This window comes from Papio anubis, chromosome 12 (assembly GCF_008728515.1).
Source record: "Papio anubis isolate 15944 chromosome 12, Panubis1.0, whole genome shotgun sequence".
NCBI lineage: Eukaryota > Metazoa > Chordata > Mammalia > Primates > Cercopithecidae > Papio > Papio anubis.
The window spans coordinates 115912541-115927554 of NC_044987.1; the positions used below are offsets into that span (position 1 = coordinate 115912541).

At 52.6% G+C, this 15014-nt stretch overlaps 1 protein-coding gene across 2 annotated transcripts; it reads right to left on the bottom strand.

The window, feature by feature from the left end:
- Positions 1–3301: 3301 nt before the first annotated feature.
- On the bottom strand, positions 3302–15012 carry ZDHHC24 (zinc finger DHHC-type containing 24). Of its 2 annotated transcripts, XM_021925507.2 has the most exons (4): positions 13930–15012; positions 11899–12176; positions 7474–7519; positions 3302–3692 (listed from the first exon to the last, which is right to left on the bottom strand). In XM_021925507.2, exons 1-4 carry the CDS (start codon positions 14208–14210, stop codon positions 3608–3610), a joined length of 690 nt encoding a protein of 229 aa, XP_021781199.1. In that variant the 5' UTR covers positions 14211–15012; the 3' UTR covers positions 3302–3607. The 2 variants fall into 2 exon arrangements, with proteins under 2 accessions (XP_021781199.1, XP_003909560.2); XM_003909511.5 differs by lacking the exon at positions 3302–3692 and having other exon boundaries at positions 6954–7519.
- Positions 15013–15014: the final 2 nt, after the last annotated feature.

The following is a 15014-nucleotide window of genomic DNA, read 5'->3' on the forward strand; positions in this document are numbered from 1 at the left end:
ATGGGCCAATTGCTAATTCTTCCCCTACCGTCTGACAGCTCCTCTTTTTTCTAGACACTTCCCTTCATCCCCTGCTTCACTGAGGACTGTTTGTTCTCCAGGTAAATTCCCTTTGCCTTTCTCCTGGGCTAGATCCTGATTCCTGGGCCCAGTGGCTTCCTATTTCTCAGTTCACCCTCATTTGGTGAAACATATCCTCAAATACCTTCTTTTTTTTTTTTTTTTTTTTTTGAGACGGAGTCTCGCTCTGTCGCCCAGGCTGGAGTGCAGTGGCCGGATCTCAGCTCACTGCAAGCTCCGCCTCCCGGGTTCACGCCATTCTCCGGCCTCAGCCTCCCGAGTAGCTGGGACTACAGGCGCCCGCCACCTTGCCCGGCTAGTTTTTTGTATTTCTTAATAGAGACGGGGTTTCACCGTGTTAGCCAGGATGGTCTCGATCTCCTGACCTCGTGATCCGCCCGTCTTGGCCTCCCAAAGTGCTGGGATTACAGGCTTGAACCACCGCGCCCGGCCAAATACCTTCTTTTAAAAGTTGTGGCCGGAAGGCCGAGCGCCGTGGCTCACACCTGTAATCTCAGCACTTTGGGAGGCTGAGGTGGGCAGATCACAAGGCCAGGAGTTTGAGACCAGCCTGGCCAACATGGTGAAACCCCATCTCTACTAAAAATACAAAAACTAGCTGGGCATGGTGGCAGGTGCCTGTAATCCCAGCTACTTGGGAGGCTGAGGCAGGAGAATTGCTTGAAACAGGAAGGCAGAGGTTGCAGTGAACCAAGATTGCACCACTGCACCACTCTAGCCTGGGCAAGAGCAAAACTCTGTCTCAAAAAAAAAAAAAAGCAAAACTCTGTCTCAAAAGAAAAGAAAAAAAAAAAAGTCATTAGAGGCCAGGTACAGTGGTTAACACTTGTAATCCCAGCCCTTTGAGAGGCCAAGGCAGGAGGATGACTTGAACCCATAAGCTGGAGACCAGCCTGTGCAACATGGTGAGACCCTGTCCCTATCAAAAAAAAAAAGTCGTTAGAGTTTTTAAAGATTTTTTAATTTATTCATTTTATTTATTTTTATTTATTTATTTATTTATTTATTTATTTTTTGAGACGGAGTCTCGCTGTCGCCCAGGCTGGAGTGCAGTGGCGCCATCTCAGCTCACTGCAAGCTCCGCCTCCCAGGTTCATGCCAGTCTCCTACCTCAGCCTCCCAGTAGCTGGGATTACAGGCACCCGCCACCACGCCTGGTTAATCTTTTGTATTTTTAGTAGAGACAGGGTTTCACTGTGTTAGCCAGGATGGTCTTGATCTCCTGACCTTGTGATCCGCCTGCCTCGGCCTCCCAAAGTGCTGGGATCACAGGCGTGAGCCACCACGCCCGGCCACCATGTGTTCCTATCATTTGCTGTGCTGTGGGTGGAGATGTGCATCCTTCAGCTCCAGGAAACTATACTGCTGTTGTTTTGTGGGTGATTCCCACCCCCCTGCCTTTGTTTTTTCTGTTCTCTCTAGAACTCCAGTTAAGCCCCAAAATTATTATTATTATTATTATTATTATTTTTTTTTTTTTTGGAGACGGAGTCTCGCTCTGTCACCCAGGCTGGAGTGCAGTGGCCGGATCTCAGCTCACTGCAAGCTCCGCCTCCCGGGTTTATGCCATTCTCCTGCCTCAGCCTCCCGAGTAGCTGGGACTACAGGCGCCCGCCACCTCGCCCGGCTAGGTTTTTGTATTTTTTAGTAGAGACGGGGTTTCACTGTATTAGCCAGGATGGTCTCGATCTCCTGACCTCGTGATCCACCCGTCTCGGCCTCCCAAAGTGCTAGGATTACAGGCTTGAGCCACCGCGCCCGGCTGCCCCAAAATTATAAAATTACAAAAATTAACTGGACGTGGTGGCATGCACCTGTGATCCCAGCTACTTGGGAAGCTGAGGTAGGAGAATCACTTGAACCTGGGAGGCAGAGGTTGCACTAAGCTGAGATCACGCCACTGCACTCCAGCCTGGGCAACAAGAGTGAAACTCCATCTCAAAAAATAATAATAATAAAAATATTTGACATGAGGGCTGCCCAGTAACTTTAAAAAAAAAAAAAAACTATAACAAACATTTAATGGTGAAATATTGAACTTACTACCTCTAAGGTGAGAAACAAGGGTGTCTGCTACCTGCACTCCACATTATATAGTAGTCTAACCCATACAGAGGGGCAAGAAAATTAATAGGTATAAAAATTAAAAAGGGCTGGGCATGGTGGCTCACGCCTATAATCCCAGCACTTTGGGAGGCCTAGGCAAGAGGGTCAGTTGAGCCCAGGAGTTCAAGATCAGCCTGGGCAACATGGTGAAACCGTCTCTACAAAAAATACAAAAATTAGCCAGGCGTGGTGGTGCATGCCTCTAGTCCCAGCTACTCGGGAGGCTGAGGTAGAAGGATTGATTGAGCTCAGGAGGTAGAGGCTGCAGAGAGCCATGATCGCACCACTGCACTTCAGCCTGGGTAACAGAGACCCCATCTCATTAAAAAAGTTTTAGGTTTATTGGACACAAGCGTTTTTTGGGGGATGTTTGTTTGTTTTTGAGACAGAGTCTCCCTCTCTCGCCCAGGCTGGAGTGTGCTGGCGCGATCTCGGCTCACTGCAACCTCTGCCTCCCAGGCTCAAGCGATTATCCTGCATCAGCCTCCCAAGTAGCTGGGATTACAGGCATGCACCACTGCACCTGGCTAATTTTTGTATTTTTAGTAGAGATGGGGTTTCGCCATGTTGGCCAAGCTGGCCTTGAACTCCTGACCTTGGGTGGTCTGCCTGCCTTAGCCTCCCAAAGCACTGGGATTACAGGCGTGAGCCACCGCGCCTGGCCTGGACAGAAATTTTGTTTTGGTTTTGGTTTTGGTTTTTTCTGAGACAGAGTCTAGCTCTTGTCACCCAGACTGGAGTGCAGTAGCACAATCACAGCTCACTGCAGCCTCGACCTGCTGAGCTCAAGCCATCCTCTCACCTCAGCCCACCCCATCCCCCACACTATAGACGCACCACCACACAAGGCTTTTTTTTTTTTTAAGACACAGGGTCTCGCTTTGTTGTCCAGGCTTGTCTCAAACTCCAGGCCTCAAGTGATCCTCCTGCCTCAGCCTCCCAAAGTATGGGATTACAGGCATGAGCCACAGTGCCCAGCCTCCACTAATTTTGTATTTTGTAGAGACAGGGTCTCACTATGTTGCCCCGGCTCACAGTCTATTTTGATAGTGCATGTGTAATAGCAGAAAATATCAGATACTTAAGAATTAATACAATTTAAAAAGGCATGATCTTTATGGGAAAAGGTATACAACTTTATTGAAAACATGGAGTGGAAAAATAAACCCTGCTCATGAATGGGAAAATTCAATTTTACATAGATGCTGATTTTATCCAGACTGATCTATAGATTCAACTGGATTCCATTCTCCATCTCAAGGGGTTTTTTGGGGGAATTTGACAAGCTGATTCTCAAGGTTACATAGAAGAGCAAGGGCCAAGACTAGAGCTTAGGAGATGACTCCCCAAGGGCACAGGGACAGAAAAAATGACCAGTGGAACCAAAAAGAAAAATGAATTGTGGTATTTCAGTGGATCACTATGCAGCAGGGAAAAGGAATGCCATACAGCTACACACAATAATCCGGATACATCTCAGCAACATAATCAAGTGAAAAGGCAAACTGTAAAAGAATAAACTCAGCATGATTTCATTCATACATTTGAAAACATGCAAAGCCAACACAAACACATTAATAAAACTATAAAGCAAAGCAATGGAATGACTGAAACAGGACTGTGTCTCCCCCACCAGGGAGGGGCAACAGCAGGAACTTCGAAGGAAATGGTAACCTTCTCAAATGCAGTGGGGGCTGTTGTTTCCTCTGAATTTTATAAATGTGTTCTAGTAGCTACTCACTAATTAAAAAAACAAACAAACAAACATGAGTCCGGGCACAGTGGCTCACGCCTGTGATTCCAGCACTTTGGGAGGCCAAGGTGGGCAGATCACCTGAGGTCAGGAGTACAAGACCAGCCTGACCAATATGGTGAAACCCCATCTCTACAAAAATACAAAAATTAGCAGGGCGTGATGGTGGCTGCCTGCAATCCCAGCTACTCGGAAGGCTAGGGCAGGAGAATCGCTTGAACCCAGGAGGCAGAGGTTGCAGTGAGCCAAGATCATGCCACTGCACTCCAGCTTGGGCAACAGAGTGAGGCTCCATCTCGAAAAACAAAACAAAACAAAACAAAAAACATGAAAATAAGATATTGTGGGCCGGGCATGGTGGCTCACACCTGTAATCCTAACACTTTGGGAGGCCGAGGCAGGTGGATCACCTGAGGTCAGGAGTTCCAGACCAGCCTGACCAACATGGAGAAACCCCGTCTCTACTAAAAATACAAAAAAATTAGCCGGGCATGGCGACACATGCCTATAATCCCAGCTACCGGGAGGCTGTGGCAGGAGAATCGCTTGTTCTGGGAGGCGGAGGTTTCGGTGAGCCGAGATCGCACCATTGCACTCCAGCCTGGGTAACAAGAGTGAAACTCCGTCTCAAAAAAAAAAGAGGAAGAAAATAAGAAATTGTGGAGGGCAAGGGATGAAAGGGGACAAGGTGAGTCTGCTAATGCATCTGTTCAGCCAAAGTGCCAGGCACACCAAGTTTCTACTGTCACTAAAAAATAGCAACAGAGCATGCCTTTTAGAAAAACAGCCAGCCCAAGCAGCTCACATCTTTGTGGGCATGGGCAAAGCCTGTCAGATGGTGGGTTTCTCTGAAGGTTCTTGGGGGTCAAGCATGTTCCTTCATGGGAGGACCCTCCCAGCAGTATCTATAAACTTTCACTTAACCCCATTTATTGGTTCAGCCCCTCACACACCCCTGCCCAGTACCCCTAAGACCCGAAGCTTCTCTGGTTCCATTTATCCTTCAAATAATCCTCACGTCACCCCACTCCACCCCACCCAGAGGGGTAGCTGCTGGCTGCATGGCATGGGCGGGACGCTGGGGAGCAGCACCCTGCTGATCCTTACGTAGACTTCCCACCAGTCCCCATTGTTGGCTGAAACCTCACCTCACCCTCCATGGTCCTGGTGGAGTTCCTGAGCCTCTCCAAGGCTCTGACAGGTAATTCCACTTGCCTCTTGGCCCCACCTTTTGGGAACACATAATTTCAGCTCTTAATTCTCCATCCACTTTCCATCTTTGAAAATGTCAGCCAGGCGGCCGGGCGCGGTGGCTCACACCTGTAATCCCAGCGCTTTGGGAGGCCAAGACGGGTGGATCACAAGGTCAGGAGATAAGACCATCCTGGCTAACACGGTGAAACCCCATCTCTACTAAAAATACAAAAAATTAGCTGGGCGTGGTGGATCCCGCCTGTAATCCTAGCACTTTGGGGGATGGAGGTAGAGGCGGGTGCCAGGAATTCAAGTTCATCCTGACCAACATGGTGAAACCCTGTCTATACTAAAAATACAAAAAAATCAGCTGGGCATGCCCAGGTGCAGTGGCACACACCTGTAATTCCAGCACTTTGGGAGGCCAAGGCAGGTGGATCACAAGGTCAGGAGTTTGAGACCAGCCTGGCCAACATGGTGAAACCCCGTCTCTGCTAAAAATACAAAAATTAGCCAGGCATGGTGGCGGGCACCTGTAATCCCAGCTACTCGAGAGGCTGAGGCAGAAGAATCGCTTGAACCCAGGAGGCAGAAGTTGCAGTGAGCTGAGATCGTGTCATCGCACTCCTGCCTGAGCAACAAGAGCAAAACTCTGTCTCAAAAAACAAAAAAAATTAGCCAGGTCTGGTGGCAGGTGCTTGTAATCCCAGCAACTTGGGAGGCTGAATCACTTGAACCCAGGAGGTGGAGGTTGCAGTGAGCCGAGATCGCGCCACTGAACTCCAGCCCTGGCGACAGAGTGAGAAAAAAGAAAATGTGGTCAGGCTCTTTGTTCTACTGTGTTCCCTCCTGTTTTCTTTTCGTTTGTATATATTTTGGGTTTCTTTACTATCATCTTAGAGAGATCCTAAGAGAAAACAGACGAACTCATGTGTTTAAGCCTGCCATGTGGAAATGGCGATCTCTGTTGACTCTATTTACACAGAAACGTTTAACAAGCAGCTCTTGAAGAGTCCAGAGAGGTACAGGCCTAGCCCTCTCAGCACCACCCTCCACAGATGCCCAAACAGCCCCAGCGTATTTCTTTTTTTTTTTTTTTTTGAGACAGAGTCTCACTTAGTCGCCCAGGCTGGAGTGCAGTGGCGCGATCTCGGCTCACTGCAAGCTCCGCCTCCCGGGTTCACGCCATTCTCCTGCCTCAGCCTCCCGAGTAGCTGGGACTACAGGCGCCCGCCGCCTCGCCCGGCTAATTTTTTGCATTTTTAGTAGAGACGGGGTTTCACCATGTTAGCCAGGATGGTCTCGATCTCCTGACCTCGTGATCCGCCCGCCTCGGCCTCCCAAAGTGCTGGGATTACAGGCTTGAGCCACCGCCTCAGCGTATTTCTTTACCTTGATTTCTTTCCTACTCATTTCCTCCAGCTGTGCAAGGGTAAAGGCAAAAACACAAAGACCTGGGTTCGAATCCTGCCTCCATTTGCCGCACCATGATCTTACCACATGGATTCTCAGAGCGTAACTGCTGCCCCATGGGCCAGGTTAGCTAAGACAGGTTCCATGAAACTGCTGTTGCAGAAATGTTTTAACTATAAAATGCCAAACCTGGGAAAGAACATTTGGATTCTCATAGCCTGGATCAGTAGGATACTGCCTTGTCCTGCTGGTACCCCACCCCCAACTCACCCAGGCCGGGGGACGTAGAGCCCCAGTCCCTGAGAGCCTCAGGCATTCTGCGGTTTCCAGGCCCTACAGAGGGACCCAGAAACAGCCCCAGCAACAAAGTGAGGGGCCAGAAACTGTGCAAAGATGGGAGGGAGGCTGAGAAGCAAGTCAGTGCTTTATTAACCTGGCAAAGGGGCAGCTAGGCAGCCTGAGCAGCCCCCTGCCAGACCCTCCTCTGCACTCCTCTGCCTAAGTCATGGCCCAAGCCCTAGACACGTAGGTGTGTAGGCGGGCAGGTGCAAGGCCAAGGAAGGGGTGGAGTTGTCCAATGCAGATGTTAAGGTCCAACCCGACTTCCTTCCTGAGTCTAGGGGTGGGGTCCCCCTCTCACCCCTTCCTCCCTGTACAGTTCTGGCTCTTCCTGGAGTCAGGAGGCTGTGTGTCCCACATCTGCTGTGGTCTGGAAGGTGATCCCATCCCCAGGCAATGGGGAAGCCAGGAAGGGCCAGAGCCAGACAAGGGCCCAGCGGGGCCCCAGGGCTGCCTGCAGGTTGTGGCAGGGACCCAGGTCATAGGAGTGCTGGCCCCGAGCCCACTCCCATGTGGTCTGGCCCCGCAGCAGCAGCATCCCATGGAAAAGCAGCCCAGCCCCACACAGCAGCGCACCCGCCACGCACGTGTCCGTCACGAAGGCCAAGGCGAACTGTGCCAGAGACACTCTGCCTGCAATAAAAGAGCAGAGAGGATCAGGGAGTGCCAGTGGGGCCCAGCTCTCCTTCCACCCGTGCCCCTCCACCACAAAGCAGGGCTCATTCCTCCACTCATCAAACCCTGTGTCGATACTCGCTGGCCAGCCTGTGCTGGGTGACAAGGACACACTGGTAAACTGGGCAGACACAGCCCCCGGCTTGGGATACGGCTTCATTCGTGCATCACAGACTCGTGAGCACCTCCTCAGCCCTGGAGGCGATGCCAGGCACTAGAGGGTGTCTCTGCCCTTGGGGAGCTCACAGACATTAAAGAGGCCATTCCTGGCTAGATGCGGCGTCTCACGCCTGTAATCCCAGCACTTTGGGAGGCCAAAGCAGGTAGATTACCTGAGGTCAGGAATTCGAGACCAGCCTGGACAACATGGTGAAACCCCGTCTCTACTAAAAACTACAAAAATTAGCCAGACATGGTGGCAGGCGCCTGTAAACCTGGCTACTTGGGAAGCTGAGGGGCTCAGGCAGGAGAATTGCTTGAACCCGGGAGGCGGAGGTTGCAGTAAGCTGAGATCGCACCACTGCACTCCAGCCTGGGCAACAAAGCGAGACTCCATCTCAAAAAAAAAAAAAAGAAAAAGGCTGGGCATGGTGGCTCACGCTGGTAATCCCAGCACTTTGGGAGGCCCAGGCAGGTGGATCATGAGGTCAGGAGTTCCAGACCAGCCTGACCAACATGGTGAAACTCCATCTCTACTAAAAATACAAAAATTAGCCAGGCGTGATTGTGCACGCCTGTAATCTCAGCTACTCAGGAGGCTGAGGCAGGATAATCGCTTGAAGCCGGGAGGTGGAGGTTGCAGTGAGCCAAGATTGCGCCACTGCACTCCAGCCTGGGCGACAGAGAGAGACTCTGTCTCAAAAAAAAAAAAAAAAAAAAAAAAGGCCATTCTCAGTTACTTAATGTGTGCCGCCACAGAAAAGCCAGCATCCTGTGCCATCTTGGCCCACAGTCAGCAACAAGTACCTGCTGAACTAACAGACTACGAGAGGCCATGAAATGTTACGCTAAGTGAGAGAAGCCAGGCACCAAAGGTCACATGTTTATCATCCCACTTATGTGAAACATCCTGAATAGGCAAATCCACAGAGACAGACAGATTAGTGGTCGCCAGGGGCTAAAGAGATTAGGAAGGAACGTGGAGGGACCACTAATGGGTGTGGGGTTTCTTTTTAGGGTGAAAATGTGGAATTAGACAGTGGTGATGGTTGCACTATATCATGAATGTACTAAAAGCCACTGAATTGTACATTTTAAAGTAGTTAAAACGGGCCAGGTGCAGTGGCTCACACCTGTAATCCCAGCACTTTGGGAGGCCGAGGCAGGTGGAGCACCTGAGGTCAGGAGTTCCAGACCAGCCTGGCCAACATGGAAAAACCCCGTCTCTACTAAAAATACAAAAAATTAGTTGGGCGTGGTGGCGCATGCCTGTAATCCCAGCTACTCAGGAGGCTGAGGCAGGAGAATCGCTTGAACCCAGGAGGCAGAGGTTGCGGTGAGCCAAGATCACGCCATTACACTCCAGCCTGGGCAACAAGAGCGAAACTCCATCTCAAAAAAAAAAAAAAAAAAAAGTTAAAATGATAAATTTCACCTCAATAAAAAGAGCCCATGGCAGGGGGTCGGGGGTGGGGGATGCCATGCAAACTTATTAAGAGGATAGGGGCAGTGGACTTCATCTATTTTTTTTTTCATTTTTTTTTTCTTCAGAGAGTAGACTTCATCTGTTTTTGTAAAATAAGGATAAAACATTGTTTGGGCTGGCCACGGTGGCTCACGCCTGTAATCCCAACACTTTGGGAGGCTGAGGCGGGCAGATCACCTGAGGTCAGGAGTTCGAGACCAGCCTGGCCGACATGGTGAAACCCCATCTCTACCAAAAATACAAAATTAGCCTGGCATGGTGGTGTGCACCTGTAATCCCAGCTACTTGGGAGGCCAAGGCAGAAGAATCACTTGAAGCTGGAAGGCGGAGGTTGCGGTGAGCCGAGATTGCACCATTCCACTCCAGGCAACAAGAGCGAAACTCCATTTCAAACAAAAACAAAAACCATTCTGTATGAAGGTCCTGAGGCAGGCCAGAGGCACCTGTGAGACAAGCAGGTGGACGGTCTGCAGGTCTGCAAGCACAGGGAGAAGCCCAGGCTGGACAAGCAGTTCTGCGAGTAGAGGGTGCAAGGCAGCCCTGAGACTGTGGGCGCAGCTAGACCTGCCAAAGTGTGCGCAGTGAGGGTGGAACAGCGCCTAGACAGGAGCACGGGGAAATCGGTTCTTAGGAATCAGATAAAAGATGAGAAAAGGCAACCAGAAAGGAAGGCGAACGCATCAAGGTCCCAGCCATCAGTAATGCCAGGCGGAGAACACTTCTCGGGGGCTGGGGGCTGGCAGCGTCATGACTCTAAAGGGTCTCATAAAGCAAGAACTCAAGTGGGTCCTGGAGTGTGTGGAGACGGATCCCTGGGTGAGTGGTGGTGGCAGAAGCCAGGCTGGAGCAGGCAGGGAATGAGCAGCCATGAGCCTGGGCAAGTCCCTCAGGAAGCTTAGAGCAGGGCAAGTGCTGGAGGAGGATATGAGGGCAAGGGAGGGTTTGTCCAAGGTGGCTAACCGGGAGGGCAGAGGGGTCCTGGCCTGCAGGAGAGGCAGACGCCACAGCCTGAGGCCTCCAAGCAGGGAGGTAGGCACCAAACACAAGAAGCCGGGAACAGTCAGGCGGGCTCGGGGATTTGAGGACAACACAATTTGGGATGCGCCAGCTGATGTCTCACTTTCTCAGTGCCGGAGTTAGGAGGGTGGGAGAGCAGGGAAGGTTTGAGCTGCTGTCGCTGCAGGGAGCAAGCTTACGAGCAAACAGCAAGGCCAGGCATAGCCGAGGTCCTGCTGAGGTCAGCAGCTGTGAACATGGCATGGCACCAACATGCCACAGACTGCCAGTGCCTTTGGCTCTCAGCAGCCAGAGGCAGACACAGAGAAGCCAGGAAGGCACTATGGAAGGAAGATGAGGGAGGAAGTTTGCGATGCTGGCAGGAGAATGGTGGGAAGGATGAGCTCTGAGCTGGACGTCGGTGGCGAAGGTGGAGAGGCACAGACGGGCAGTGAGGGCCACGAGCCTGCGGGCTCATGGAGCAGGTGCCAGGGCCTGGAGGAGTAAAAGATGGAGAGGAGGTGGGGAGCAGAAAGAGGGAGATGGGTGGTTTCAGGGGTGACTCATTTTTGGATTCTTACCAGGACTGGGGTGTGGACATGGGAGGAGGCGAAGGAAAGAAAAATGAAGGAGGAGGCCAAGAGCTAAGCCATCCAGGCATTGAGGGGGCTGTTCATGCAAACTTCCAGACACCCTTGATTTCCACAGGGCCCAGGGCTGAGAGAGAGTCTGTGACTGGAGCCAGAGTCTTCCGTGACTGAGGGGAGTGAGTGTTGACCACAAGGAGGTAGGGCAGTGCGGCTGGAGGGCTGGGACTCATGGAGGGAGGGATTATTGAGGAGGGCAGAGGAGGACCTGTTGGGAAGCTGGTGTGGGCAGATGAAGACTCTGATAACCCCAGTGGGCCACTGCCAGAGGCCTCCCCTGGGCTGCAGGTGGGGTCCATGCACAAAGCTGGGCTTGGATAGGATAAGGAGGCACAGTGACTACTCGGAGTAGCCGGAGAGGTTCCTCACTGTAGATCAGAGTGATAGAGGGAACCATGAAAAGGTCAGGAGGGAGGAATGGGGGCGAGAAAGGCCAAAGCATTCTGGGGGTAGAGAACAAAGAGTAAAAAGGACCAGCAAGGCTTCTACCTGTAGATGTGTTGGGGGAAGAGGACATACGTGTCGTCCAGAACATGGTATCTCAGGCAGCCTGCTGATCCAAGTCTGCCCTCCCCAGCTTCCCATAACTGGGCCTTCCCCTGCCTGTCACTTTCACTGGCTTCCCACTATCCAGTCAAATAAGAGCCATCTCCTCACACCAGTTCTCAGGACCCCGCCCGCCAGGCCTCCCTACCAATCTGGCCTTAATTCTCACAATCCCCTGCCCACCCTCCAAGCCTTTGTTCCTATGCCCCTAGAATGCGCTTCCACATCCCGCCACGCAGGGACTCCCATGAGTCTTTCTCCTTTCTCAGCAACTCCCGGAATCTCCCGATTCCCTGGCCAGACCACTGCACTTGCCTCAACGCACCAGTTTCCGTACTGCGCCCCACCCCCCGGGTGAATACCAAGCTGCCCTTTCTGGCCATCACTGACACTGGGGCTGGGTCCCCCAGGCCAGAAAGCCCGTCTCCCACCAGAATGGGCTGTACTCCCCAGCCCAATACCAGGGCCCCTGCCTCTGTGCAGAGGCCTCCCAGGCTCCCCACCTGTGAGCAGCATGAGCCAGGGAAGCAGGAGGAGGGCAGCCATGTGGAGGGGCGTGTGGGCTCGCAGCAGGGCCGATAGTGCAGGTCCCAGCAGCACGGAGATGTGGAGCAGGACGCCGGCGGCATGAAGCAGCAGGCACAGGAACGGCCGGTAGTTGCCGAAGCCCACGCAGCGGCCCAGCAGTCGGCAGTGGTGGTCCCGACGCAGGATGCAGACGCGGCAGGCAGAGCAGTGTCCGCTGCGTGGCGGCACCTGGCTTTGGCACTGGTAGCAGTAACTGCAGGAAGGAACCACAGGGTCAGTTCCCCCAGCAGCTCAGGTGCCCCATACTGTGCACGGGGCAGCCCTAGAGCCCATCCTGAGGAAGCAGCAACAGCCATTCACCCTGGCTAAGCCTCAATTTCTTTACAAGTAAATGCAGGATAAACAAGATGTCCCCGGCCCTTCTAGTTCTAGCACTACAAGTCTGAGGTCTCTTCCAGCCCTAACGTCCCCAGTCCTGAGACCTCTCTCAAGCCACTGACATCTACCAGCAAATCTCTCCCTTCCTCCACGGTCACTCCGTTGTCCAGGTCACCAGGAACTCTCTGGATTACTGCAATAGCCTCTCAACTGGTCTCTGATTCCATCTTTGCCCCTCCTCGTACAGTCTCACCCCAGCAACCAGACTGACCCTCCTCTGCTTAAAACCCTCCTGTGGTTCTCCAATTTATTTCTAGTAAAAAGCAAAGCCTTCAGTGTCCTACAACATCCTTCCATCTGTGACATCTCTTCCCCTCTCTTACTCCACCACAGCCACACTGGCCTTGCTGTTCTGGGAACATACATGCTAGGCACACAACTGATTCAGAGCCTTTGCACCACTAGTTCCCTCTGCCTGGAACACCCTTCCCTCAGATTCCCACATGGCTAACCCCCGCCACCCCCTCCAAGTTTTTTGCTCAGATGCCTCCTTCTCTATGAGGTCTATCTTGACCATGTATTTATTTATATTATTTTTAAAATTAATTTAAAAAAAATTTTAGAGACAGAGTCTTGGCTGGAGTGTAGTGGCTGTTCACAGGTGTGATCATAGCACACTACAGCCTCAGCTTCTCGGGTAGCTGGGACTACAGGCGAAAGCCTGTGCCTGGCATAAAATTTGTGTGTAGAGCCTTACTTGGTGTAATTTTTATTTTCTAATTATAAATTGACAAATTCCAGTTGTATATACTTATGGGATACCAAGTGATGTCATCATGTATCAGTACAACTTGGAATAAATCAAGCTAATTAGGATAGCCATTACCTCAAACACTTATATTTTTGTGATGAGAATTTACCACCTATTTATTTATGTATTTATGTATTTATTTATTTGAGACGGAGTCTTGCTCTGTCGCTCAGGCTGGAGTGCAGTGGCTAGATCTCAGCTCACTGCAACCTCTGCCTCCCAGGTTCAAACAATTCTCTTACCTCAGCCTCCCAAGTAGCTGGGATTACAGGCATGCGTCACCACGCTCGGCTAATTTTTTTGTATTTTTAGTAGAGACAGGGTTTCACCACGTTGGCTAGGCTGGTAAACTTCTGACCTTAAGTGATCCGCCGACCTCGGCCTCCCAAAGTGCTGGGATTACAGGCGTGAGCCAACGCGCCCGGCCTAACCACCTATTCAATACTGAAACTTGCAACCCCTTTACCCTGCTCTACTTCTTGTTTCCAAACTACTATCACCTTCTAGCTTCTATATGATTTGCTTACTTACTGTTCCTCTAGTTTCTCATCTGCCCCCCTCAAATTAGCTCCGTATCAGGAATCTGTTCTATTGTACCCTTCGTCCCTGTAACAATACCTTGCACCTAGTAGGTGCCCGATAAGTATTTGTGAGTGAATAACACTCAATTATAGCTCTTCCATCCCAGGTTCTAAAAAATTTCTGGCTCTAACAACCTGAATCCTAATGTAACCCGCTTCTACCATCTCAGGTCTTGGGGCCCCTCCCCACTGTCCAAGGCGCCCACTTCTCCCCCCGGATCCCGCATCCCACTCACGCCCAGCCCTGGCCCAGACCGCGGCCGGCCAGCATCACGCCCCGGATGCTGGGATCCGAGCGCAGGAAGAGCCCCACGTTGCCCAGAAGGTTGAGCAGCTGGAAGGCGGCCAACGCCAGCTGCAAGGCCCGGGCCAGGGGTCCCAGCGGGGGCGGCCCGGGACCGAGCACCAGCACGTAAGCCAGCTCCAGGCCCACGGCCGCGGCCCACAGCGCGGTGAGCACGAGAGGCAGCCGCGCGGGCGCCCAGTCCGCGCTCCCAGCCGCCCAGGGCTGCCCCATGGCCTGGACACCCAGCTGTCGGAGCCGGAGGACTAGGCCGCTTCCGTATTGGGGCGGAGATAGCGGCAGATGGACGTCTGCCACGGCCAATAGAAGCTCGGAAGGGGTGAGGCGAGGGCTCAGACCCTAAGGGAACGGCCGGCCGACGCGGCGAGTTGATTGGACCGACGGACCAGCCGTGGGGCGCTTGGAATCGCGCAGCGCTGGAGCCCGGATGACTTCGCAGCGCGATTGACCCGCCCACCCTGGAGGCCCCTCCCCTCCCGCCGGAGCCCCGCCCTCTGGCGGCGGGGCCAGGAGTGCCCTGGGGATTGAGTTGCAGCCGGGGTAGTGTCGGGGTTTCCCGGCTCAGCACATTCTCCCCTACTCCCCCTAGCCGCCCCGATATTAATAGCCCTGCCGCAGCCCATCCAGCTGGCTCAGAGCCGTTCCCCATGCCCGGGTGTCTCCCTTCATCACCCCAGAAAACATGCAAAACAGCTCGGCGCCTCTGTGTTCCTGACTGTGAAATGGGGATAGGGCTCCGTGTCCCACCAGCGAGGTGCTGGCAGAGGCTCACGAGGAGCTCGAGGGCAGCCTCTAGGGCGGCCCGCGGTGACTATTATTATCGGCCTTTCTATTGTGGAGAGGAGGAAACAGACTCAGAGAGGTCCCGTGGATTTCCCAAGGTCACACAGCGCCCCAGTAGCGGAGCGGGAATGCAAACCCAGGATCTCCGCCGCGAGATCCACCCCGGCTTCCCCGAGTTCCGCAGTCTCCGGCTCCAGGACAACCCCTTGCCAGGTCTAACCCGAGCTCCTTCAC